Source organism: Scatophagus argus, chromosome 14, assembly GCF_020382885.2.
Source record: "Scatophagus argus isolate fScaArg1 chromosome 14, fScaArg1.pri, whole genome shotgun sequence".
NCBI classification, from domain to species: Eukaryota; Metazoa; Chordata; class Actinopteri; family Scatophagidae; genus Scatophagus; species Scatophagus argus.
Window position 1 is genome coordinate 12,667,019 of NC_058506.1, and position 27,395 is coordinate 12,694,413.

Here is a 27,395-nt window from a genome sequence, read left to right on the forward strand (position 1 = left end):
TTCAGGCTTCCTCAGCTAACAGCAGCCATCGAGCTGGTCAGTGAGATCTCTCGCCAGCTGAATGAAAGGAAAACTGAGGCGGTAGCAGAGATTACCAGTACGTTTGAAGAGCTGGAACGGGCGCTACATCAGCGCAAGACTGCCCTCGTTACAGACCTGGAGAACATCTGCAGCACGAAGCAGAAGGTTACCTATGTTTCACACATTCACATACATAGTATAGGCGTTTGCATCTTTACACACTGTCAGATGCACAAACACACACAGACATTTTACGAACAGGTAGTCAAACATGATCTGTCACGTCTCTCATTCCTGTCAACACAATTCAGCCTGCTGACTTAATGATTTTGACTTTTCCACTCATCCTCTGTCTCCTTGTCTTGCTCATTTGTGCTCTTTTCCTTCCTCCTTCCACTTACCTGAGTGCAGGTCCTGCAGGCTCAACTTTCATCTCTCCTCCAAGGGAAGGAACACATCCAGAGCAGTTGCAGCTTTACAGAGCAGGCTCTCAGCCATGGCAGTGCTACTGAGGTGGGCTGGCAGATTTTAATTTGTAGAAGCAAGCTAGAAAATACATATGGGAGGCTATTGGGTGCATTGCAGAAGTGTAGCAGGATGTGAGCTCTTTTTGTATTTAAAAAAATATTTATACAATAAAATACAACATGTGTCTTTTGCAAGTGTAGGTGCTGCTAGTTCAGAAGCAGATGAGTGAGCGGGTAACAGCACTGGCCCGACATGACTTCCCAGAGAGACCACATCAGAATGCACACCTGGATTGTCAGGTATTGACTGCGGACACTGACGTTTTGTTTTGTAAAAATGTGGGCGTTTTTTCTCACTTTAGCAGGGGGCCATTTCTCAAAGAAATATATATATATATATATATATATATATATATATATGTGTGTGTGTGTGTGGAACATACATATTAAAGCTGCTTTAAGTGGTTTTTGAGAGATATTTTGACAACCTCTATCCCAACACGCTCACACGCACAGCCTTAATGTTCTAGCAGCTTGTTTATTGTTATCTCATTGCACTTCTGGCACTAAGTCCAATATTCAGTCTTCTAGTTTGTTCCCCACCAATTCAGTAATGAGAACAATGTCAAAGTCTTTGGCCTGATAGATACTTGATTCGCTTCACCAGCTGTGGTTTGTCCCTGCCACACGTGAGTTTTTTGGGGAGAGAGCAATGAGGGATATTGCAGTTGAAAATATTATATAGCTTTTGTGCTTTCTGCTCCAGGTGGAAACTGAAGGTCTGCGACGCTCCATCCAGAACTTGGGTGTTCTCATCACCACATCTGCTGTGGCTCACACCTCCGTCGCCACAGGAGAGGGTCTTCGCCATGCAGCAACTGGGCAACACCACACCATTACTGTGACAACAAAAGACAAAGTACTGTCTTCAAATTATTTAGCCTTCTTTTTGCTACATGTTCAGTGAAAACTCTGGATAAAGCAAACTTTTTTGTGTTTGCTTTGCATTAACAACATGTTTCAGTTTTTCATTCAAATTTCATGCTGTTTTTATCTGTTTTTGCTGTTTTATTGTTCTTTTTCAAAAAGTCAGTTATTTTATGGTGGTCATCAAGTCAATTTATAGGAGCAAATGTGATGTGTCCTGTAAAAAGTTCTGCCTTAGATGTTGAAACCATATGAATATTGCTTGAACAACAAGAGATTTAGGTTGGTCTGAAATTGATTCAGTGACCTTTCTTTGCAGGATGGGGAGTTGGTGCGGACAGGAAATGCTATTTTAAAAGCAGAGATAACGTCTGCTGACGGGAGCCGGGCTGCAGAAACAGAGATAGCGGACAATAAGAATGGGACGTATGAGGTGGGCTACACTTTACGCTCTGAGGGAGAGTACTCTTTTGCTCTGTCGCTATACGGCCAGCCGATACGTGGCAGCCCCTTCCGCCTGCGGGCGGTCAAGCCCTCAGATGTGCCACAGTCTCCAGATGACGTGAAGAGGAGGGTGAAGTCCCCCAGTGGGACAGGGGGCCACATACGGCAGAAAGCAGTGCGACGGCCTTCCAGCATGTACAGCACCACCAAGAAAAAGGAGAACCCCATTGAGGATGAACTCATCTACAGAGTGGGTAAGACAGATGTCCCATCCAGGAGAGAAAGCCCGTACACTATACTTATGTATAGTATACAGGCTTTCATCATATCAGTATGATGTGGGCCTACATCACATTGGGAAAAGCACAAAATGTCCTCTATAAAGACAGCCTGCATTTTTTACCATATAAAATAAGTTTTTGGATTGATATCCTCTCCCCGAGGCAGCTACTGTTTTCATTCCATGCCGTTAGAATACAGATTGAAAATCAGCTTGCAGTGGGCTGATAGAAGAGGTGACATCCAGAAAAAACATTGCTTTCACAGTATGTTCTCAGGAGGTCAAAAAGCAGAGAACAAATATGGATGTTGTGAAAAGGGTAGCAGGAAGAATCGGTTCCCTACAAACTTATTACTAAAATGTCCCTGCCATGCAAAGAATGTAACTTCTATAATTAGCTGCACAGCATGAGCAATTATTTTAGCCAAAACCAAAAATATTGCACAATGAGACAAAGATGAAAATATCAAATTTCATATTTACTCAGTGTGTTACTATTTATTTGTAAGGTTCCCGGGGCAGAGAAAAAGGGGAGTTCACAAATCTGCAGGGAATCTCCGCATCTGGTAACGGCAGAGTGGTGGTGGCCGACAGCAACAACCAATGCATACAGGTGAGACAGACGCAGGGACGAAGGTGCAACTGCAGCATGTGCAACCATGTATGGTTACATAGAAGAGGAAAACACTTGATGACATGTTTCACTCAGAAAGATGCTCTTTGGTGAAAATGATTACAGATATTCTCCAATGATGGGCAGTTCAAGATGCGCTTTGGGGTCAGAGGTCGGTCTCCCGGGCAGCTGCAGAGGCCGACAGGCGTCACTGTGGACATGAACGGTGACATTGTGGTGGCCGACTATGACAATCGATGGGTCAGCATCTTCTCCTCCGATGGCAAGTTTAAGGTGAGATCTCCAACAATCCATCCATTTTCTGTACCGCTTATCCATCAGGGTCGCTGGAAGGTGAGATCTCATAGCATGTAAATGGTACAAAAGATATGGTGTTTATTTGTTTGTGATTTCTTTCCCTATTGAAGTAAAAGAAAATCCTGCATGAACAACTGAAATTACTGCTCCAACATTAGCCTCATTCTTGCATAAAACTTGAAGAAATAGAAAAAGGACGCTCATTTACAAGAAAATTATTTCAAAGACGTTCACATCTTCACTTTCTTTCCTCCCTCACAGAATAAGATCGGAGCAGGTCGGCTCATGGGTCCTAAGGGTGTGGCTGTGGATAAAAATGGACACATCATCACTGTGGACAACAAGGCCTGCTGCGTCTTCATCTTTCAGTCCAATGGGAAGTTGGTGACTAAGTTTGGAGGCAGGGGGACATCTGACAGACAGTTTGCAGGTGAGAAGGAGGCCTTAATAGTAGGCCTCATGTTAACACCGACAGGGAGCTCACAAACAATCCCCTCTCTCTCAAATGACTCTGTCAGCGGGGCAGCAATGTCTGCCAGCTTTTAAAGTAACTCCTTCATGATATTTCCCCAATTTTGCACAATATATGGCAACACAAAGTACCATTTGGGCTCTACTATGCTTGAAAGAGTTCTGCAACATGTTTTGCAGCTTTCATTTCTCTACTGTACAGGATTTATGTAAGAAAATGTCCTCACTGTGATGTAGGTGCAGTTTAAAATGGCAAAAGCTTGTGGCAAAAGAATGAGGTGTATTGTCAAAAAGCTGTCTTTCTAAAACTGTCTTCATACAAAAACACATGCATGCAGTAAATAAAACTATCAGAGAGGAATAAATAACAATGATAACAATAATAAGGATGTTCCCAGTGCAGACCTGTGTGTATTTCTCTACTTTTGTTGAAACTTTTACAGCGAGTTTGAAAGAAAAAGAATATTGTTTGGTTCTCTCATTATATTTCTGAAAACCGATCAATGCATTACATCACATGCTGCATGCTGTTTAAAACAATAAGCCTGTATACATACACATGTAGGCAAAGCCCCAGGCGTTACAGTGACTCCCTGCTTCCCTCCACAAACTGCACCTATGCTGAGCACCCTACTCTATTTTCTTCTTTGCTTATCTTTTATCTCTGACTACCAATTTTTCTTTCTTTCTTTCTGTTCTTCCTCCTGTTTTCAATCCAGAAAAACTTGGCCCAAACTTAAATAAATCTGGCTCAGTTTTCAGTAAGTACTAAGTGTGGCCTTGCTGCAACCTTAATCCCACAGTGCGGTGCCCTCTGTCTAACCCGACTCCTTGATTATGTCTCTGACCTCCTCAGAATGTTGGATCAAGTACAACAATAATCAGAGATAAATCTGCACACACACATTGTGATAATCATTATTGCAATAACGAACATTTTGTCATGTGCAATGTGTTTTATTGTGTAGATGGCAATGAAAAGATCAGTGAATGATTTTCAACTGCTCCGACTCCAAATCTCCTAACCAAAACAATGAGTGTGACAAGATCTCATTAATGTACAATTTCATATAAATAGCTAACCATAATACATTTTTATAACCATGCATATCTAAGACAATAAAACAGAGGAATGGAATCTGAGAGCCTTGAGCCTTGCCATTAATCTAGTGTAGTTTTAGTTACATTTTGATAGCCTAAAGAAACAGGAGATCAGTGGTGTAACTCAAGGCAAACCACAACAGCTAACCATAATATTCAACTATGTTTTGTAATTTCAGTTTTAGACACAACTAGTCAAACTTTGTGTTGGAACGACCCACTAACGTTGAAAGGAAATCATGCAAACCACAGCAAAAGTACAGCAAGTTTCCACAATAACTTTCCCCTCTCTCCTCATCCAGGTCCGCACTTTGTCGCAGTGAACAACAAGAATGAAATTATTGTGACCGATTTTCACAATCACTCTGTGAAGGTAAGACATATCTTATGTCTCTGAAGCTGCCACAAGCATAACAAATGTTGCAGTCCTTCATTGTTATGTATTCCTTCATTATCATTAAGACACATGTACATTTTAGTCTACGGCAATCAGGTGCCTTATGGAGATGTAGACAAAATGTGTTTACTGACTTCCTGTCCCAGGTGTACAGTGCAGATGGAGAGTTCTTGTTTAAATTTGGCTCCCATGGTGAAGGCAATGGCCAGTTCAATGCTCCCACTGGTGTAGCTGTGGACGCCAATGGAAACATCATTGTAGCTGACTGGGGAAACAGCAGAATACAGGTGAGACAGTCTATATTCAGTCTACTTTCAATTATGCAACTTTAGGACAAAATTAATTTTAATTGATACAGCTTTGTTTTTAATCAGTGAGTATAAACACTGAGGTTTAGGTCACAAAGGAAAAGTTACATAAAATTATAGAGCTATGGAAAATGATGCTCAACGGTAAAATCTGATGCAACATGACCATGAGCCTTTGTGGGGTTTTTTCTATTCCAGGTGTTTGACAGCACAGGCTCCTTCTTATCTTATATTAACACCTCAGCAGACCCGCTGTACGGCCCCCAGGGCCTCGCCCTCACCTCTGACGGACACGTGGCTGTTGCAGACTCTGGCAATCACTGCTTTAAGGTTTACAGATATCTTCAGTAGACTGAGGGAAGGCAACGCTGACATAACTCTTGCTTAGACTCCACATTCTGCCTGTACGCATAGAACTGCAACATTTCATTTAGTCTGTACAGCCTATCTGTAATTTGGAAGATCTAATATTCCGAACTTAAGACAGAAGTCTGAGAAAAATAAGTTTGCAAAAACATCAATCCCCCAAAAATTAAAATAAGTTAGTTATCTCAAAAAATACTGCCAGAAGTCTCATTAATTCCCTATCTGAGAGAAAGTACATCTCAAGAGACTATCCTGGTGACATAAAGGTTAATAAAAGGAAATAATTTAAAATAGCTACTCATAAGGTCTGTCTGCTTTAAACTGTCAGACATTTGTGTTGTGAGCCAAATCTGGAACTAGATGTTTCGGCTCTTTTTCCAACACGTAGGACCTCATCAGTAGATAGACCTGTCAGTCTGAAGTTAGTGAATTACTGCAATTTTTTGGGGCAGTGGAAACAGGCAACACTCTCAGCAACCAGCAAACAAGGGAAGACACATGTTTCCCGGTGAGAAGGTGATGCTTTGTGGTTGAACAATGCTCAGGCCTTTCATCAAACACTGTCGCATGTCAGCGTGCTCCTAAAAAATGACCCAGTCATCACTGCCTTCAACTTCTCATCAGTAAATGCTAAAGAAACATATGCAGACAGGAATGTGTCTTTTTTTTTTATTACCCAAAGACAAGCATCAAAAAGCACAATAACAACAGAAAAACAAGGTTTGTAGAACATGACTGAACCAGCTCTTTAATATTAAGTTCAGTCCCTTCCATTAAGTTCACATCTATTAACCAAAACAAACTTATGATATTTGACCCTGCTACTTATTGCACTTTTGTGTATTCACCTCTACAACCTAATGTACATATGCATATTTAGGTGTAAATATGAATTTGGTGTCCATATTATTTCACTATATAGCCTACTTACTCCAGCACTTAACAAATCAAGGACACTGGAACATATGCTAGTACAGTAGAAGGTAACGCCAAGTAGTAGCCAACTGAAATGTGTTGCAGACTTCTATGGAACAAAGTTGTACACACATCGTTTGCTGTGTTTTATTTTTTCAAAGGACTTAATTTATTTTTTATTTTCTTTTCTACATAATTTGTTCTACAAATTATTTTTCTAATTAGTGCATTTGGACTGTCTCCTCTTTGCCAAACATCGTTGTACATAGGCCTTGTAACTTGTAGCACTGAAATGCCGCTCGCTCGTCCGCCTCTTCCCAGAGTTCACATCCAGTTAAACCGTTAACTTTTCCTTCTGCCAAAATGTATTGTTGTAAGTTGTTGTTGCACAAAATACAAATATTCTAAGAGTTATATAGTTTGCAAGAGTAATATATGCCTCTGTGTATAGTTTAACATAATCAGAAAGTGTACTGTATATTACAATCATATTCTTGGTGTAGCCGACAAGCACCTTTATCATGGATTTTTGTATTCATTAGCTTGGTAGTTCAGTGTTCTGAAGGTTTTCGGCATGGCTCCTAGAGGATCACAACACCAGCCAACAAGCAGTGACGCATAATTTTTCACCTGTGATTTATGAATAAAGAGTCTGCCACCAACGATTGATCTGCATTTCCCATTCATTGGAAAACTCTGTGCTGACAGATTTAGTTGAATCCCCCCTTTCATAAATTGTGTTTATGTTTTTTTGTCTGGTTTTTCACCTGTAGCTGACCTACACGTGTGTGAAATAAAAGGAGCACATATAAATAAAACACTACATTAAACCATCGTGTGAAACCTACTGAATACTACAAGAGGCTGGTCTTACAAGAAGTAATCACTACATTTATGTAATTATGAGAAAGGTATGATTGTAAATATTAAAGAATGACACTATAAATTGTTGTGCAAATGGTCTGTTTTGTGTAACAAGACTTCACTTATTGTATTAATTTTTTTCATACAAGGGGTGTTCTCTAGTGGAAAACTGTCAAATTACCCGCAAATATGATCAATTACACTATATAGTCCTAATAGTCCTAATATAAATCTTAATGCTTCTGTAATCCAGTTAAAATATTGTGCATTTAAATAAGTTAAAATGTGTTAATTCATATGGACATGCAATGCATGGGGTTAAAAAGTTAAAGAAGATGTATATTACAAAGGTTAAAATGTGTACAAGAATATGTGTTTAAAAGGGTACCTATCTGTCGCTTGTAATATTTAATTTTATTGTGAAGGGTCATTAATATTGTATTGTGAAGGTCCTGAGCGGAAATAGATGTGTTTTTGTTGTACAACTTGACCAGTCACCAGAGACGCGGTACCAAGAGGGGAAGACAATCAAATGTGTATGTAATCTGCACCACAGATTTTCAGCACGACAGTCTGTAACGGCACTGATTCTACATGTGTGTGATGAGCAGCTTGTAATATTTCAACCCGAAATTTGCTGTATGCCCTGCACCGTTTAATTAGCATTAGCATTCATTAGCACTATGAATGCACTGTATAGCAAATGTTTAGCTAACTCAGCTGATGCTCAGTCATACTCATTGCGCGGCTCGGGTGCCACATGTGGATCGTCAGGCTTTAATTGGCGGCTCGCATGGGAGCTTATATCAATATAACACAGCCAATAGATTTTTTATGAGCCACATAAATATACAATGAACATTAGACTACAAACTCGCATTATATTTTTCCTTTAGCCATAATTTATGTTGTTTCCAAAAGGGGGTAACTGCCAAATCTGGCAACGCAGCAGGCTTATTGCTTACAACAGCGGTTCACTTGACTGCTGTGCGTGCTTGCAGGTTACGATAGCAACGCTAGCCATTAGCCGTATTAGCCGTTAAAATGGATCGTTTTCTAATAAAAAAGAGGACAAAATCAGACGAACAGACACGCAAAGGAGGAATAGTGAGGATAAAGTGAACATGAAGATGCCGGAGAGGGAACGAGCAGGCTAACGCAAGGTGTTCCAAGTAAAATACGAAAGGTGAACGCTATCGAGAGGAAACAGGGAAACCGGCTGACCCATGCTCATCTTGAATGCCTTACCGTGATTGCAACAACAAACTACAAATACAACATCAAGAAAGTCAAGGACATGCATTCCAGCTTCCGTTCATCCCAGTGTTAAGGTAAATATGGTCTTAATTGAAAGTGTATTGGCTGTATTGTTTCTTTTTTTGTGGGATGACGAATTATGTAGAAATGTCTGTCTGCTTCAGTGACTTGGTATATTGTTGTAAAAGTGGCTCTCCTCTTGACTTTGCTTTCCCAATGTGGCTCTTGTAAAAAAAAACATAAAAACATAGTGAGGATCACTGCTCTAGTTCATCTTTTCCGACCTGGAAGTTTTGAGAAGTCAACCACAGAGAGGGCTACGAGTTGCCAAAGTAGCAGACCAAGAGGCGGGTAAACAAGCTACACTGTTCCAGACTGGACACAGTCTCTGGAGTAAGGTGCTTTATTTTTGTTTTGCTCAACTTGAGTGAAGTGTCCGAATAGTTTGTGCCTCCCCGCTCCCAAGCACCGACTCAGGCCTGCAACAGGGGTTTATTATTGTTATTAATTTGCTGGTGTGCTCGTGTGAGTAGGCCCCATTGACTTGTCATTGACTCGGACTTGAACTGAGATTATTCTGTTTACATACAAAATAAGTTTGTCACGGGGAAAACCAGTGAGCAGAGAGTCGTATTAGTTTCTTGTATTTGTTATTATTATTTACCCTAATTTTCCAAAGTAAACACGTTTATTGTTCTTACATTCTGACTTCAGTGTGTGTATGAGTGGTGGCCTCCCTTTTGAAGGTTTCCATACATACATGAAGGTTTGCTGAAAGGTCTGATTTTGATAGTGACAGTAATTTTGCTAATTGAACTCAAGAGAAAAGATAGACATTTATTATACACTCTTTAGCTGATTTAACGAACTCAGAGCCCCTCCCTGCCATCGGTGGAAAAATGGTGGGCTACACTTCAGCATACCAAGACATTTTGGACAATGCTATACTTCCTGACTGTGCTCCAGTGCACAAAGCAAGGTCCATAAAGACATGGTTGGATGAGTTTGGTGACTGGCCCTCACAGAGCCCTGACCTCAACCCCACTGAACACCTTTGGGATGAACTTGAATGGAGATTGTGAGCCATGCAGCATCAGTGCCTGATCTCACAAAAGCTCTGCTGCATGAATGGGCAAAAATCCCCACAGAAACACTCCAAAATCTTGTGGAAAGCTTTCACAGAAGAGTGGAAGCTGTCAATGCTGCAAAGCCGTCTATGTATTTTGAATGCAAATTTATCAAATTCCTTGTTGATGTAATGGTCAGGTGGCCCAGTACTTTTGTCTATGCAGTGTATGTGCTATAGAAATTAAATTATTTTATTAAAAGCCAGACTTTGTCCAATAAAACAATTTGTTTAGTAGTTTGCAGGATTTACAGTAAAATGTTTAAAGATATTGAGTATTACAGGAAAATTCAGACAATAGCATCGTCATTTGAATCATGTCAGCATTGGTATCTATTTTTAGAGACTTCTAATTGTAAACCAAGTGAGTCATGAAAGAGTGACGTTCAGAATCTGTTGCATAAGGTCATAAAAGCAGTCATTACAGTTTGTGCTCCTAATAATGTTGAATGAACTGTTTTTGTGTTCTCTCTTGTGGAAGACCTAGTAAGCTGACATGTTATTCATGATCATGTATTTCTATCCCATTGTATGCTCAGCCGGCCCTTCATTAAAATCATCTCTGGAAAGAAAAAAAAAAAATACTACTTACTCATTACCAAAGCAGGAGGAGGGGTGGAAAGAGCTGTTTTCTCACCTCCTCCTTAAATGTTCTTGCAGTTTGAAAACTGAATCAGTGACACCAAAACTCTGTCTCAGATGGTTAAATGAGGATGTTGGACCAGAATAGCAAACAGGGACAAACAGACCTTTTAGGAATATCTCTTTGTTCTTAGCAGCAACCTGGTCATTGCAAAAGAGGGGTGGGGGAGGTTGGTACAGTTGGCATTTTGGATGTAAACCAGGAGCCTTAACAAAGGAATCTGTACATATTAAGAGGTCAAAAACTGTTATTCAGATGTAGATATTAGGCCATCTAACAGCCAGTACAAGTAAATGGTTTAACAAGTTCAATATTTTGATGCTGACAATGTGTATTTCGAATAATTCAAAGGGTTCAACTTCACATGTTGGGCCGATGGTGTCTTGATATCATAAATAACTAATTTTTTCGTTGCCAGCAAAGAAAGATTTTAAAAACCAAATTTCAGGCAAGTCATACTGTTTAAATCACATTTGTGCTTTTGCTAAAAGTTTACATGAACCATATAGACTGGAAATCATGTGAAAAATAGGCTATTAACACTGAGCAAAGCAGGTACAGCATGTGGATGGTAAACAAGGCTTTAAGGGAATCAAACAGAAGTCTTTGTTGCTCTTTAATCTCACTGTAAAGTCTGAAAAACATTAAGCACAGTCATAGCAGGTGAAAGGGGCACAAACAGGGACTAGCAAGGTTTCTTTTTCTTTTTTTTTTTTTTTTTTTGTGTCACAGCCCAGAAACTGCTGAGGTGAATAAAGGACAAATTCAGCAATGAAAGGTATGTACAGGTATTGAGGTATACAATCTTAGACAAAATGTTTATCAGCAAATATTCAGAAGTTAAAGAGAACAGAGTTTTCCTGTCTTAGACCTTTAAAACTAAAATGAAAAAGGAGCAACTTGAGATTAGCTGAAGTGACAATGCTGTTAAATGTTTCCATTGTGCTCCACAATAAGATATTTGAAGAAGAAAGCCATTGCACGACCCTGTAAAACGGTAAACATGTAGTTCAATAGCCGCACTGTACAAGACTGCACGGGCAAAACTAAAAACCTTTGAAAGATTATAATCACAAAATAAAAATTATTTAAATCACGAGATTATGAAGGAAGAAAAAAATATATCCAGATACAAGCTTTTTTCAAATTCAAGAATTTAACAAATCAGCATTTAACTGGAGACAAAAAAAAAAAAAAAAAAAAAAAATCAGACGGTAGGAGTTGGATAAAAAGACCCTAAAATGTGAGGCCCAATTTACAGCACTGGGATCCACTCAACTGTTAGCAATTAATAATATTAAGGGTTTACTTCAGCCAAAGTTGGTGACTGGTGGAAAATGGTCCGTCTCCACAAGGATCCTTTCTGTAATATTGTCAAATGACAGTTAATTTTGTGCAGTTGCAAACTGGTTCTGGTTTCTGGCTGTGAATTCTACTGCTGGAATAAGTTTCAGATTTTCAAAATACCAAAAAAACAACAAACAAAACAAAACAACAACAAAAAAAAACAAAAAAAAAAAAAAAAGCAAAATGGCATAAATTCATGCCTTCAGTATCACTGCTCACATAAAATAAGCTGTGAAATGTGGCTCAGAGGAACATACAGTCTTATCAATTCATATGTAATAAATAAATAAAAAAACGATTTTAAAAGGCTAATGATAAAACTATCTGTGGCGACATCGATATCCACAAAACAACCAACCCGAGTCACATTTTCCTGAAATCTCAAATATATGAGTCAATTGACTGCTATTCAGTCTAGAATTAATGAGGGAATCATAACTGCCAGCAGCTATCAATATGATAACTGTGCCACGTCCTTCACGTTCTACCCAAGACAATAGCACTGACCTTGTCTGGCAAAAATTGTAGTTAATGTACAGTAGTATGGCATACAGGTTGCTAACAGGATAAGAGCTGTACATGCTCCAATCAACAAGAGCATCTGAAGCATCTGCATCCCAGCAGACACAGTGATAAAGACAGCAAAGCACCTCTCCTAACCCCTCGCCACAGCAGTCAGGGGTATAAGCCTACAGTGTGTGTCTAGGTCGAAAGATACCAAATTTCAAATGTTAAACCTCAGAATGAGAAAAAGTAAGCTCTTTATCGCAACCCAAGTGTGACAAGACACATGGTAATTCTTATTTAGTGTAACTTTGTTTTTTAAACACCAATAAGAACAACAAGTAACGGCTCAAATACATACAGTATGAGGCTCCAGGGGTCAAAATCACCCTGGCACTGCAGCCCCATCTGAAATAAAATCTTGCCAACAGCAAATGTCAAAGTCACTGGTATACATAAGATTAGACAACTAAATTTAAACACTCATCACAGTTCTATCAGTAATAGTGACATATCTGCAACCTGCTGCCTGGATCATTCTTCCCTGGGCTGAAGAAAGGGTAGACAGGCTCTTCAAAGCAGGTGTCAAACATGTACAGTCTCTTCATCGTGACAGCATCATAGAAACTGAGACGCCCGTTGTCATAGTCCAGGTACACGCCGACCCGAGGAGAGTTCCAGTAGTCAGCGACAGGGATGCGCCCATGTTCTCCGTTGGCATACAGCCGGTCCTGCAGACACAAGCTCCAGTATCCTGCTGAGGGAGTGAGGCTGACAAAGCCCTTCCTGTTGCTGCACTCAGTGGTGACTCCCAGGTACCACACCCCTTTGTCCTTCACATCCACTTCCCAGTAGTGCTGGCCACTCGCGTACTGGGCTGTGGCAAGGACACCACAGAACCGGTTGAAGCGGGCTGGCAGGTCTGGCTCCTGGTTACGAACACGACCCTCCTCCACTTTCGTGTCAAAGTCTGAGATGAGCAGGTTTGGGTGAGCCGTGTCTGGGTCTAAGGTGAGGTTCTGCGGCACTATACACACACACACACACACACACACACACACACACACACACACACACACACACACACACACACACACACACACACACACACACACCAGAGAGAGATTAGTTTACCTTGCTTTTACATTGGGCTGAAGTTGACAAGGCACTGAGAGAGAAAAAAAAATTACAATTTTGTCCAGGAAAAGTGGCAGATTTGCAAATCAGAACCACTTCATTGCTGAAGTGTAAATAGGACAACTAGCCAACTTGTCCAGCTAGTGTTAGTTTGAATGAGTGTCTGAAATATTCTTTTGCTTTACCAGTTGAACCCAGAATGTTCTGTGATGCAGCAGTGCTACCCCCTGCACTACAATGTCATACACCCTCATAAGCAACACTCCAGACCGCATTCAGCACATGCTTCTAAGTGTACACTCACTGGTGTGTAGCACGTGCATCATCTTCTTCCACATGATAAGCTGGAAGGGCCCTGAGAAGTCTGTAAATTCAGTCGGACAATTAACTGGCTCGAGGGATGTGAATGGCTTGCAATGGATGACTCTGTGGAGGGGAAAAAAAAAAAAAAGCTATCAAGTAAATGTCCATATTAAATAACAGAATTCATATAACTTCAAGAGTAAAATTCAAGTACTTTTCAAATATTTTCAACATACCTAAACCAATAATTTCCAGACTCTCAAGACCTTTATCACAATGTTTGAATTTTTACTGAATGAATGCAAAAACAACATCTACAAAAATTTTTTATACCAAAAGTATTAACGTCCATTGTCACTTTATTTTACCTACTCATTGTAGCTTTGTCAGGTTTGATGAGGATTATTTCAATTTTGAGGAGACAACAAATACAATGATGGGATGATTCATTTCAAATATACGATTTTTGGTTTACAAAATCAAGCACTTTTCAAAGATTCAAACGTATTCTTAACATTGAAAACATAATGGTTGCAATCGACCATTTTGGTAACTCTTCAGACTTGGTACAAACCCTAAAATGAAATATGGTAAATTACTTACTCATTGAAAGTCTCAGCGAGGCTCTGTTGGATAAACAAAAGCATACTTTGATTACTATTGAACACACTTTATGTTTCGCATCACCTCAAAAAAAAATTTTGTTTACATACCGTTGTGGTGGTTTAACATGCAAGTCAAACACTAAAACATTTCATGATGTTTTTGAAACTTTGGTTCATGCCAAAAGAGAATGAAAGAATGAATGAAAAAATTGCACTACCCAATACATGTACCAATCTACTATTTCAGCATATTTTGACAGAATTAAGTCAATGCAATGCAGTATATTTGTATATAATCCCTGCTGCATACTGACAGAGGTGTTATGCATATCTACTTATGAAGCCCTGATATAGGCATGGTGAATGGTGTGAATGTCAGGGTTGATATGTTAGACTGACCTCAAAGCTAGTTTTCCCACTGATGTGGCTGTGGATGTTAGCTATAGCTTTGTCTACAGCTTCCACCTCCGTCTCCACAATCTTCAAGTTGTCGTCTATCACAGCTATGGTGGCCACCTCCTCAGCGTCCAGGCTCTCAAGCAGTGAGTCTCTCTCATCTAGCAAGAACTGGACCAAGGCACCGACATCCGCCTCAATCTTCTCCTTGAGTCTCTGTTTCTTCAGCTGGAGGGACAGAGAGGCTCAGGATGAAGAATTTGATGAGCAGGGCCAGTGGAGTAGAGTGCAGTGTGTACTCTAATATGTATATGTCAAGTACTTCATGACAAAATAGGGTAAATTTGTCAAGTCAAGACAAGGTTGTAAGGTACACTTTAAGCTTGGTCATGTAACATGTACATGTCTTCAGCAAAAAAGGTCTACCCACCCGAACTTCACTTTTGGTTCGCTCATCAGCCGTTATAACTTTCACACATTGAGACTTTTGCCAGTTGAGCTCCATTAGCCTCAATTTCAACTCCATCTGTAATAAAACATATTTGAGATACATGCACACAAGAAAAACAGAACATCATGAATAAATCACACATTAAAAAAAAGAACAAAAAGGCCATACAATTTCTCATCTGTTGGCCAAATGTACAGCAGGACCTTACCTTCATATCATTCACAACTTCTGGCACTGGTGCAACCTCATGGTGTCTGCAATGACAGAACAATGATGAGCTGTCAATGTTTTACAGAGATCAGTTTGTCACACTACCCCAAAACACTTCAGGTGACCAGTGGAGTTTTCTTAGAAACCAACATTACATTCATTGGTTCTTTCCAAACTACAGTGTGCCTAATAAGCAGTACTGAGCACATTTCCTTCCTTAAAAACAATTGAAAACCACATTTGAAACAAAATCATAAAAAAAACAAAACAGATCTGTCAGTTAGTGGCCTTCATCTCTGTCTTTGTTAGTGCAAAATTGAAAAAAAAAAAAGAGCCCATGAAAACCATTGGTAATTGCTATTAGTGGTCAAAAACTCCAGAGAATCTTTAAAAACAAGTAAACAGCTGTGAATAAAAACACTCTGTGAGCCGTGTTGCTAATAGTTGTTGCCCAGTAGTGCTTGCTTAAACTTGTTTTCCAAGTAACCATTCACAGACCACTGTTTTGGTTGGTGTGTCTTTATCCCCTTACTTCACCCAAACACAGCCAACCTGGCTGGGAATATAAGGGAATATAGTCAAAGGCACACTTTTTATTCAGAATAATGAAAAGCAAAAGTTAGTCAATAATAGTCTGCATTAAAAAAAAAAAAAATTCAAATGGGTTGAAGGCATAACAAATATTACAGTGATTTCAACAAGTCAAATCTGTGTAATTATGACAAAAGAAAATATCTAGATGTCAGTAAAAGCATTTGCCCATTTTCAAGACTTACACTGTCTACACCTACTCAAAGTTTATTAATTTAATTTAAGTTGAGGGCTACTCTGGCTCTTGTGTTGTGTAGCAGACCGACATGAAACTCCTTTCCATCTTGACACCAACGTCAACAAAATCTGTGGAAAGTGGAAATTAGTTGTTGTTTGTGCAACAAAATGGGAGTAAACTGATCAAGAACAAAGACTATATGCTCACTAAATCTGGTATAACTTTTCACAGAGTAATGTTTATGATTATGATACAGCTATGGCCTGATTGGGGGTGGGGGCTCAACAATATTCTGCCTATTCGTAAATTCACTGTGGTGGAAATGTGCATCTACCATGCAAGACTCATGTCACTTTTTTCTGTCATTGGTACACTGCCTCTGATATCTCTTCAGAACAATGATAGCTTGTTCAAGGACAAAAAGACCCCGGAAAAACCGATGAGAGACCAAGTTATCACATTGTGTAAGGATTTGCATGACAAAGACAAGCAGGTAAGTAGCAAAAGTAAAGGCAACTTTGTTGCTAGGGCTTGATATAAATATATATTTATAAAAGAACAATACCAGATCAATACCATGAAAGTGATACTAATACCTTTTGGTATCAAACACAATGAACTGCCATCTCTGTCAAATACAATAGGCTCAACGTCACCCCACTGCAGTCTGTATGAGTTGTTGCTGCTGCAGTCGTGGGCCAATTACATATCAAATTAAATCAAAGAATGCCTGCTGTGATTACTTGTAAGCAAGCCATTTTTTTCCACAATAAGTACAAAAACACTCACAGGCAGATGTCATTTGACTGAAGAGGCTCCAATAGTACTTGGTACTGAATTACCTTGGGTTGATACTTTACAAGGTACTCAGTACATGAACAATTTCATTTACAAATATTACAACCCATTCCGCTCCTTCGCAAGAGAGCAACAACTATGTATTTGCAATCGTTTTCGAGGAAACAAATAGCTAACCTGAAAGAGAGGGTCTGTATTTTTCCTTACATGAAAAAGGCGAGAACAGGACCAACCTGTGTGCCCGAGATTCCCTGCAGACTACACAGATGGGCCTCTTATCAGTCTGGCAGTACAATTTGAGTTCTTCTCCATGTTGGTCACACTTCCCGTCTACTTTAACGGGCTTAGATTGTGCAGGACAAGACCCCAGACACTCCAAATCGTCCAGTTTGGCCACCAGGTTCTGTACCAGGTAGTTTTTAGTGAAGCTCCTCTTACTGAACACCTGCGAGAACAAAGAAAGCAACTGATAAAGACGCAGACATGTGCTTGAAACCGAGGCCAGAGTCACTATTAGTTTGCCTACAGTGAGGTTCCACTTATTCTGCATTACACGGTCTAATTAATAGCTAAAACAGTTAGTCCGTTATATTCAGCTACTGTTAACTGACCAGAGTTAGCTTAAGGGAGCTATCATAGCAACGGCAACCACAAAATGCACTGCGTAGCTAGTTAACATTATTTTTTCCAGCCGTGATCAACCGTTATCCAACTCCTCTGAATTCGCTGATTAACAACTGAAAGTACTGTTGTCACAAACGTACTATTTTTGTGGCGTTAAAACCAAGGTAGAAAAAACAGGTAACCACATAAACTTACCGTTCGGCACTGAGGGCACTGATATCCATAGTCTCCGCCATTTTCATCCCAGTGCATGCAGATACAAAACCGACAGAAATTATGTCCACATTTCAGTATAACTGGGTCTTTGAAGAAGTCCAGACAAATTGCACAGGTGAGCTCTTTCCTCAGGTCGTCTCCTGTAGCTCCAGCAGTAGCCATTTTCACCAGCCAAAAGCAGCACAACACTTCCGCAGCAGGAAGTGAAGGACGCGGAGGGAGGGAAGCAGGCTCATTTGTGGTGCGTCATATTCCGTCTTAACCAATCAGATCCCTCCGCCCCCGCCTTCTGCCTCTCTCTCTCTCTCTCTCTCTCTCTCTCTCTCTCTCTCTCTCTCTCTCTCTCTCTCTCTCTCTAGTAGTAATTTTTCATTACCAGTTTTTCATCATTTTGAGTTTGAGTTTCCATTATCTTTCTGAATGGATTTTGCATGTGATTTCTATTTTGTGATATCACAAAACATTAGGATCTCTTTATTTCACTCTGCTCTCCTAATAGTCACACCAGCTGATTGTTACGTTTTGCTTCTTGCTTGTACGTTTTGCTTGTATGTAATATAAATATGTGAGCTTTGTGAGGGAAATGATAATAATCAGATGGTGACATTATTATATGACGGGTGATTTTCGTCTAAGTCAGAATTCACATCCTTTAGGACAAGTTTCAAATCTACTGTTTCCTTTTAAATGCTGATCACAAAAATTTAAATACTGTTTCTCTACAAAGCTGAGACCAAGTGTTTCCAACAGGCAAAAATAATAAAACATTACATGTGTTTGTTTTGCCATGCAAAGCTAGCTCATTTCCTGGCTGTGTATCATTTATATTTTATTTGTCAATTTACAAGGCCAAAATGTGATATTTGAACATTTTTGCCTTTCAGCCTCAAGCCAAGAAAAGTCTTCACGGGAAGTAAAGTCTCAAGTATGCTCAGTCTCAAAGCAGTCAAGTCCAATCAAGTCTTAATTCTCATGTCCATGAATACTTCAACAACAACCCTTAAGCAACAATATTTATTCTTAAATACATACATAAAAACCCATTCATAAAAAGACACAAACTAAATATCAAGTTTGATTGTTTGTGCTAAAATTGTCATATACATGTGGAAAACTGGCTGTGGGGTATACATTACATTGCATAGCTTGGATTCGCATGTGAGGGATGTGACTCAAAAAGTGCATTTGATGTCAGATATGGTGTCATTTCCAAATTTGTCAGGGGGAAAAAAAAAACAATCCCAGCCTGGGTTTTCAGCAGGCTATTAGTTGTATAAATCATCACATCCCACGCTGAGTCACAGCTCAGCTGATTTCCGGCTCATGTTCAACACATTAGCTAGCCCTGATAAATATTGGAAATAATTATACAATGATGACAGACAACACCATAATAAGACACATATATAGGAACACTGATCTCAGCATGTTGTATATCCATAGCAGAGTAAGACACAGGTTTAACAACACATGTAAACAAGAAATTTCACCAGTGATATCAGCAAAATAATGAGAGAGCAGTTTATATCAAATGTCTCAAATGTAACATTTTTCATGGTGACATACTGATTTCTAAGCAGCTATTTTGTTTTCATCCTTTGTTCAAAAACATGACTGAGAACACTGAAATGCCACACAGTACTTGTGAAAAATAAAGCTTACAGGAACATAATGTGAAGAACAGGGGTATGGATACAGCATTTGCATGTTCACAGCAGAAGTGAAAAGTGGCTCTGTAGAGATTCTCTTCGGTCAACAGTAGTAAATTGTGTTATAACATTCTCTGTAAAAGAAATAACTCCTGAGATGAGCATCTTTATAAATACATAACGTGACAAGTGAAAAAAACTTATGCACCATTTTGCCTTACTGTTGAATAAAATGCGTAATGGCAACATCACAGAAACACACAGCGGAGCAACATCACTGTGAGGTCGGATGGCAGTAAACATTGTAGTAACATGTGACAAAGTAATTAACTGAGTTACAAAAAGTACAAACAATATTAGAGAAAAAAAAAGTGGCAAAAACCCAACTCGGCGGCAACAGACATGCTCAGTACATCTAGGAAAACATTCCTCATCATATGGTGAACACAATAAAGAAACGTAGACACAGTAAAGCAATTAGCTAGTTAAAAAAACAGGAAGGCTGACAGCAAGTGGTATTCGTTTCAGCAGTCCAATAAGAGAGCTCTGCAGGTTTAGTTCATAGATGAAAAACAAGTGGTAGCATCTTGTGTTTTTATTATTTTTATTACATACTGTTTACTCCAGGAGGAGTAAATACCCAGAAAGTATTTCAGAACAAAATTGTAGGCCAAAAGGCACACTTCATTTCAGAATGATTAATTTACGCACTGCAGAATGGTCTTAAATGTTTAGTGGTGAGACACTTGGGCTATGATTTTAACATTTAAAATAAGTCCAGTGTTTACCTGCCAATCCCCAGTGTTTTGCTAAATGATATTATTACAGTAGTGGATGGACAGCAGGTGTTTTAGGTCATTACCATGGAAATGCTGGACTTTTGCATCCATAATATTATCATTAAGATAGTAAGTACTCAGAATATACTGAACAATATGTGTGCAGAGCTTCGTTTTATTCTCTGCAAGCTATAGAAAAGATGTTACCATAAACACTTTCAGAGATACACAAAATTACCTCACAAACTGCAACTTCAAGTTTTGACTGACACAGGGGCAGGTCGATAACATCTGAGTGTTCTTTTAGAGGTGAACTATTCCTGCCAATATGAACACTGACATCATCTAGTCCCCTTTACCCAAGATACACCTGCAGCACTAAATCTCTGACTTGGCCTGCGCGACACCAGCTTTATGAAAAGTGCTCTCCGTGACTGGGACTGTCCTGGAGGGATATAGCTGCTTCAGGCACTTTAACGCCATAAAGCCAGTAAGAGTGGAAGGAAATACCATGCTACTAGCAGCACGAGTTGGAATGTTAAGTGATGACAGTGTATAGGACTGCCGTGCTTTTTTCTGTTGCAGTGATAAAGGTACATAATGGATCCCATACTGTAGAAATCCCCCCAATAACAAGCACACACACGCACACACACACACACACACACACTCAATAACACATATGATCAATCTCTGATTTTTGGTGTTAAGAAAGCAATCTAATACCAGTTTAAAAAAAAAAAGAAAATCCAAAATGTTACAAAAGCCCCCACATCTTCATCCCTTTGTCCATCTGTCCATCCATGCATCCATTACTCAAACCTCTGAGCTGTTGTGGCAGTCTTGCATCCTCACCACCAACATGGGCTCTGTGCTGACAGACCCTTTCACTACCTCCTGCACCCCCTCCCTCCATCCCTCCTTCCCATCCTTCTGTCTGTATCGCAGCACCAGTATGATGGTGACGATAATGAGGACAGTCAGCAGCAGCCCGACCAGTGCCCCCACAACAGTCACCAGACCCTCCTCTTCTTCCTCTGCGTTCAGCTCACTAGGTTCCAGCCCATCAGTAAACAGCTCGTTTGACCCGATCGCCCGACGTTTGGTGCGATCCAAAGCGATGTGCATGATATTGGTACCACGGTTGTTCTCTGCTCCGATATCCTCCGCAACCACTGGGACTTCATCGCCAGCCGACCTCCTGGAGCGATGACCTTTGCCCGTCGATGGGGTCAAGGCGAGCTCGTTGCTTGTGGAAATGAAGGAGTGGTACTCTAGGCTGCGCTTTCCAATACCTCTGTTTGCATTCTCTTTGGAGCGAACCGTGTAAATGGTGTGAATGTACCACTCGCGCCCTGCAGCAACCTGAGGAAAACACGAAATTTTTGCCTAGCTTATATCAATTTACAAAACGACTTAAGGAGAAAGAACTGATTAAGACTCTGAGTACATCTTGGAGAAATAATTACCTACATTAATTTTTGATAAAAAGGGAGCTATGTGTGCTAAACTGACTCATTAGTGGATTATTAAACTTTGAATTTCTGGCAAGATCTGCACCAGCCTTGAACTGATAAAATGTATCTGAATATTTAAAAGACATTAAGTAGTAGTAACATTCATTAAGGATTAAATTACAATAAAGGTAACAAATGACCCCTAACCATGACATCAAAGCAAAACATAGAGCACAGCTGCAGCACAGCACCTACAACAGTAGAGTGGCAAGTTCTAGTCTCTTTACATGTAGCTGACAAGCTGTCTGGCTATCCCACAATAGCACAAAGTGTCAAAGTGTCAAAGTGCTGCGTGCACTGAATGACTGATTATTTACTGCTGTAGCTACTGGTTCATATTAGTCGTTGGTCATGAGGAACAGTAAGATTCAGAATACCTGGAACATGGCTTTAGAGTCCAACCTAAAACCATCAGAGCCTGGCTGTCTGACCAGGGACATGGCTGATGGATCATCCACTGCCAGCACAGCATTAAAACTGACGTCACCAAACGCACGTGCCTGAGTCTCTGGCTGAGCCTTGTCCTGGTAAAGTGTGTTAGATTAAGAGGAAAAAAGAAAGAAAGAAAATTATTATTATTATCACTATTATTATTATTAGTAGTAGTAGTAGCTGTTGATTGTATTTGAATCTCTGTGCATACTAAAACTGTAGTCATCCTTAGAAACTCAAACAAACTCACAAGAATCTTGAATCTATAGAGCAACGACGGGGAGTCAGCCAGGCAGCCAAATTCAAACTTGGTGGGGTTGTACTTTGGTACATATCCGTCAGCACCAGTGCAGAGGAACACTTTCTCTATGCTACAGAAGAAAGAGTCTCCCAGGTTCTGCACGGGGTCCACCATCACACGGCTGTAAATCGTATCACCTGAAATAAAGAAAGAAAACATGAATCACAAAGCCTACGTCGGGTTATTATGATGAATCCTACTTATAAATCCAAGGAGGACAGAAATTAATTTAGAGGACCATACTATTTACATACATTACAGACATTTTAGCCAATGAACTATTTTTTTCTACCTTCCAAGTAGAAACAAAAAGAACCAAATTCAACTACTTCCAAGTTTAATTTTCAGACTGTGAATGCCATGCTTTTGGCCTCAAATCTCAGGTGTCATTTCCATTATATAATTTGTAACTAAATAAAAAGCTATTGTAATGTTCACTGTGATGGATTAACTATAGTAGGTCAAACTAAGCCTACACTGTGCAAGTTGATTTTCATATTGTGCTGCCATGAAGTCATCACCACAGAGATGATAAAAGCAGTAAGAGGGCACTCACCCTCAGAAAAGGCTACGTCACTCTCCTGACCAAAACCCATAGAGCCATCAGAGAGCCATAAGCTCTTTTTGGACAACAAGAACATCTGAGTGTTCAGACTGAACTCCACAGCAACTGGGTCGCTCACCTACAGAAAGGTGCATCATGAAGGATGGTATAAGGGAGGAAGAACAAGAACAAAGAAAACTTCCCAATAACAAAGAGACAAGCTACTTTTGGATCTTAAGGTTCAAACAAAGACTGTCTTACTTGCTGGAATCTGATGTCTAGATCGAAGGTGACTGGTTCTCGGGGACTGCAGACAGGTGGAACAGTGTATTCCATATTCTGGGCGGTTGTACAGGGGATCAGCTTCACTGTGTAGGTCCCAGAGTAGTCTCTTACCTGTACGAAGCAGAGGGGACTCAAGCATCAGTCTGTATCTGTCCTTCCAGCTGCTCAGTCACAAAAAACATACACAGTGGATGTTTCGGGTTGTTCATAAACAATTTTCATGCGTTCATACTTACAGCAAAGTCAGAGGTGAAGGTCCACTGCTGAACTGGCTGGTTGTAGGTGGGTTCACTCCTCACTAAGGTGAGGTTGAAGGTCAGGCCTGGGTGGTCCACACTCATCACCATGGATGACATGGAGGTTGCTTGGTAAAGGATGTTGAGAGGGGGAGAGGTTGACAAAATCAAATGTAATCCTAATTAAATAAATCACTCAAGCCATGTATCTGTGCCTTCAGCAATGAAGATGCTATCGAAGAATATCAAAACTGATATGGTTAATGACCTTACCAGCTCTTTTTATTCTGCCCCCACTATGAGACTCCACAAACAAACCCCTGAAACGAGCCTTGGTGCGGAAGTTTACCACCAATCGTCCCTGGTCATTGATACGCATGCTGGTTGGATACAAAGCACCTGGCAAAAATACATACAAAGACACCAGATTCTATAAAAACTGTTACTGTTTTTTAATGTGGTGATACTTAGTCCAGAAACACAAACTTTTAGACTCGTACCCTGCAGCTCAGCCTGCGGGGGGCTGCCGATGCCATCCTTCCAGAGAATGGCCGTGTCATACACAAATGTGAGGCGGAGCTCTGACTGCAGGTCAAAGTGCTGCCAGCCACCAGTTCCAACGGGGGAGTGGAATACATACGACACGTAAAGGGGAACACGAAGGGTCACGTAGGACTGAACCAAGTTAAGCACCTATAAGAAAGGAAACAGTTTTATTTAAGCTCGAAATGTTGTCAGAGATAACAAAGAACACTATTTACTTCATGTTACGGTTTCATGTTATGACTGATGGTTACTTTCATGTTATGGTTGATCCTTAGTATGTAATGAAACAAATATATTATCCTTTTATATTAAGGGGTCATTGCAGGTCGATAAGCTATATTAAGTACTGCGAAGATGCAACAGATGAACACATTGTTCTCCTCCACAAGGTGCGTGAACTCTTTCACTCCTACTCAGTGTTGTCAAAGATGCAGAGAAGTCTTTTTGTGTTGCACACAAAGATCCACAGTGGGCAGTGATGTGGGCTTGTATTGTTCTTTTCTATCTTAGTTTTCCAAGTGTCTAAAAACCTGATTTGTGCTGACCACCCTGAAGCATGCGTATAAGCCATACAATATATTTGTTTGTATTACACGCACTTTAGTAAACTGTTGTTGTTCTGCTATATTGTTCAAAACTATTTTCTGGATAATATGATACAGTTTTTTATAGTTGCTAACTCACAGCTTGCTTTTTCAAAAATCACTTTTTCACACACTTACTCAAACTCAATCACCATTAAAACTCTCCGTATTTATGCTCCATTGTGCACATTTACATACTACTGTGAAAAATGTTAAATTGACGTTCAATAGCTAACAGTAAACTGTAAATTGGACGGCAGTTTGCATTTATATCTAAAAATGAGAAATACACAAACTCCAGAATGAGACATAAAACACTGAGCGCCCATTTTCATTGCTTAGTGACCTGTATGAAAGACTTATGCCAGGGGAGCAAAGTGAGGAAAGAATCCACACGTATCTAAAGAGCAGTAGGCCTTTTCACCCTTACCAGGATGTTGTCACGTTTCCTTCCACCTTACTTTACATCTCTCAACCATGCAGAGAAATTCTTTTCCTCATGAAGGTGGAAAGTTTATGAAAACCAACCACATGATCTGTCCCTCTGGGAAGCAATGAATGCTGGATGTCTGAACATATCTGCACAAGATTGCCAAAAAATAAATAAATAAATAAATAAAAAATCTTTCCCAGGTGTGTTTCAGGAGAAAACACAAGGTGTGATGTGAGGGAGAATTAGTGGCTAAATGCAGATGACAGGGCTGTATTTCAATATCCATAGATATCCTATACAAATATGTGAGTATGTATAGTTTTATATTGTTGTTAGTAATTTTTATAGTCATTGTTTGTGACACAACATCACTGTTGGGAGAGAAATGTTGTCAGTAAGTTGATTTTTTTGATTAAGATTAACTGTTGTACATGAAAGAATTTGTGAACTCGGCATAGAGACATGTCAGGTGACAATAGAGAAAATCTTAACATCATTTTAGATGTACTTTCCTTGGTTGCCACTAGGGGTCTCTCCTCACCAACATCACATAAACAGCTCTGTGTGACGTGAAAGATTTGAGCTACAATCGGTATTAGTCCACACATTTGAACAAACCACAGATTGTCTTAAAAAATAGATGCCCCACATTATCTTTTCTTTTACTTTAAGTGAAACATGTGTCAGTTTGCAAAGTCAATCAGCAAACTGAATGTCTGACAGAAATTCACCAGCAAGAGAAATTAAGAAAAACAATTTGGGCAGAAGATGCTCTGGTATTCCTCTGATCAACCAGTCTTCATCACATGATCAAGCTTATTTCTAAAATAACATCTGACCACAAAGTAACAGTGCATTTAGAGTCTATAAGAGGTATAACACCTTAGGAAACAAAGAGCTGCAAGAAAAGAAATGTAATTCACTGCGCATACAGTTGAAATCTACCCAATTCATCTCAGTGTCTATGAGGTCTCAGTAGAGTTGTGAAATTGCTGAATCAGAAGCCAAATGAGAAATTAACTGACTGATAGCTGAGAGACAAACTCAGCCCTTGGGTTTTACCAAGACACAATTTTCTTATGTCAACCTCCAAAAATAAATGAAAACTGACTGGAAGAGAATAAAGATAGCAGATATCCACAGATTCACAATGATAATCAGTATTTTCAGTCATTTTGAAATATCATGTTCTCTTCTTTTCTGAGAGTGAGTGACTTCAACCTTTCAATAAGTGCCTGTACAAAGACAAAAAACCAAGAATAAAACACTGATCAGCTTGACATACTGGCCAAAATCAAATGTTTCTTAAAAGTAATTTGGTCTTTTGTTTGTCAGAGGTAGCTGAATTTTTCCATTCTTTCTGTGTTCTTTGATTCGTGCACCCCGGCGCAGCTGACGGCTACCTTTTTATTTATTTAATTTTTTTCTATTGGCACAGTGTGACAGTGATCGCCCTTAACGAAGTCGACTTGAGGTCTTGTGGATGACAGGCGTTGCGTGTAACTGCACAAGTGACTCTTGCTGTGACTTGGGACCAGCGAATTAATTTCTTAGATCTTCTCCATCTCCTTCTCTCTCACTCTCTCTCTCACACACACACACACACACAAACCCACCACATACATGCGGCAGTCTGATCAGCAACAAGAAGCTCACAGATCAAAGGCTGGAGGACCACAAAAGAGCAGCAGGACACGAGCAAAGGAGTAGGGGTCTGTCTCCTAATCCACAAAAACAATACGAACCATGAGAATACTGCAGCTCTCTAGAGTACACACAAACAGTAATTCAAAAAAGAAACATCAGATGCAAAGATGGAACAGCAGCAAACAGCTACTGGAAGTTTGTTAGCATCCAACTGACAGTTGGCCATAATGCCAAAATTTTACAGCAACATCTGACTTCTCTGGTGTGCTTAACTGCCATACCAGCAAACCAGTGAAAGAAAAACTGAGCAAAGCTTCCTGGTAGGGAACTAAGACTTAAGCTCTAAACCTTGACAGGATGTAGGTGTGCTCAAGATATCAAAGAATGAATTGACTTTCCTTTTAAGATTTCACAGATTTCCTGTTAATCTAAGCTTTAATGCGCCATGTTGAGAGCAGCGATGAGCATCAGGGGAGTAACAGGTTTGCAATGCTTTGTTTGATCGTGAATGCACACTAAAAGCTGTCAATAACACACTGGAGGACATAGCTGGCAAACACACAC

At 39.8% G+C, this 27,395-nt stretch overlaps 3 protein-coding genes and 1 long non-coding RNA gene across 9 annotated transcripts in view; 2 read left to right on the forward strand and 2 right to left on the reverse strand.

The window, feature by feature from the left end:
- The window catches only part of trim3b (tripartite motif containing 3b), a 31,351-nt gene extending 23,889 nt beyond the window's left edge, over positions 1-7,462 (forward strand). For 5 of the 6 annotated variants that reach the window (XM_046410972.1, XM_046410971.1, XM_046410973.1 and 2 more), the window contains 12 exons: positions 6-186; positions 433-534; positions 690-788; positions 1,255-1,407; positions 1,735-2,113; positions 2,649-2,752; positions 2,879-3,046; positions 3,332-3,500; positions 4,261-4,302; positions 4,945-5,015; positions 5,186-5,326; positions 5,546-7,462. In XM_046410972.1, coding sequence (XP_046266928.1) covers positions 6-186; positions 433-534; positions 690-788; positions 1,255-1,407; positions 1,735-2,113; positions 2,649-2,752; positions 2,879-3,046; positions 3,332-3,500; positions 4,261-4,302; positions 4,945-5,015; positions 5,186-5,326; positions 5,546-5,698 — 1,762 coding nt within the window. In that variant the 3' untranslated portion in view covers positions 5,699-7,462. The remainder of the gene's footprint in view (positions 1-5; positions 187-432; positions 535-689; positions 789-1,254; positions 1,408-1,734; positions 2,114-2,648; positions 2,753-2,878; positions 3,047-3,331; positions 3,501-4,260; positions 4,303-4,944; positions 5,016-5,185; positions 5,327-5,545) is intronic. The other variant, XM_046410975.1, reaches the window with a different exon arrangement.
- Positions 7,463-7,990: 528 nt separating this feature from the next.
- Positions 7,991-9,449, forward strand: LOC124070765. Its single transcript, XR_006845238.1, has 2 exons — positions 7,991-8,823; positions 9,001-9,449. It is a non-coding gene; the product is annotated as an uncharacterized LOC124070765 (long non-coding RNA).
- A 1,672-nt stretch (positions 9,450-11,121) lies between these two features.
- On the reverse strand, positions 11,122-18,106 carry trim47 (tripartite motif containing 47). Its single transcript, XM_046411109.1, has 8 exons — positions 17,858-18,106; positions 17,272-17,483; positions 15,470-15,515; positions 15,241-15,336; positions 14,814-15,038; positions 14,413-14,435; positions 13,811-13,932; positions 11,122-13,396 (listed from the first exon to the last, which is right to left on the reverse strand). Exons 1-8 carry the CDS (start codon positions 18,038-18,040, stop codon positions 12,867-12,869), a joined length of 1,437 nt encoding a protein of 478 aa, XP_046267065.1. The 5' UTR covers positions 18,041-18,106; the 3' UTR covers positions 11,122-12,866.
- Positions 18,107-18,882: 776 nt separating this feature from the next.
- Positions 18,883-27,395, reverse strand: part of frem2a (FRAS1 related extracellular matrix 2a) — a 54,885-nt gene continuing 46,372 nt past the window's right edge. Inside the window, exons 17-24 of the mRNA XM_046411358.1 lie at positions 24,122-24,314; positions 23,895-24,020; positions 23,622-23,749; positions 23,362-23,496; positions 23,113-23,239; positions 22,506-22,693; positions 22,201-22,347; positions 18,883-21,671 (exon numbers count right to left, since the gene is read on the reverse strand). Coding sequence (XP_046267314.1) covers positions 21,123-21,671; positions 22,201-22,347; positions 22,506-22,693; positions 23,113-23,239; positions 23,362-23,496; positions 23,622-23,749; positions 23,895-24,020; positions 24,122-24,314 — 1,593 coding nt within the window. The 3' untranslated portion in view covers positions 18,883-21,122. The remainder of the gene's footprint in view (positions 21,672-22,200; positions 22,348-22,505; positions 22,694-23,112; positions 23,240-23,361; positions 23,497-23,621; positions 23,750-23,894; positions 24,021-24,121; positions 24,315-27,395) is intronic.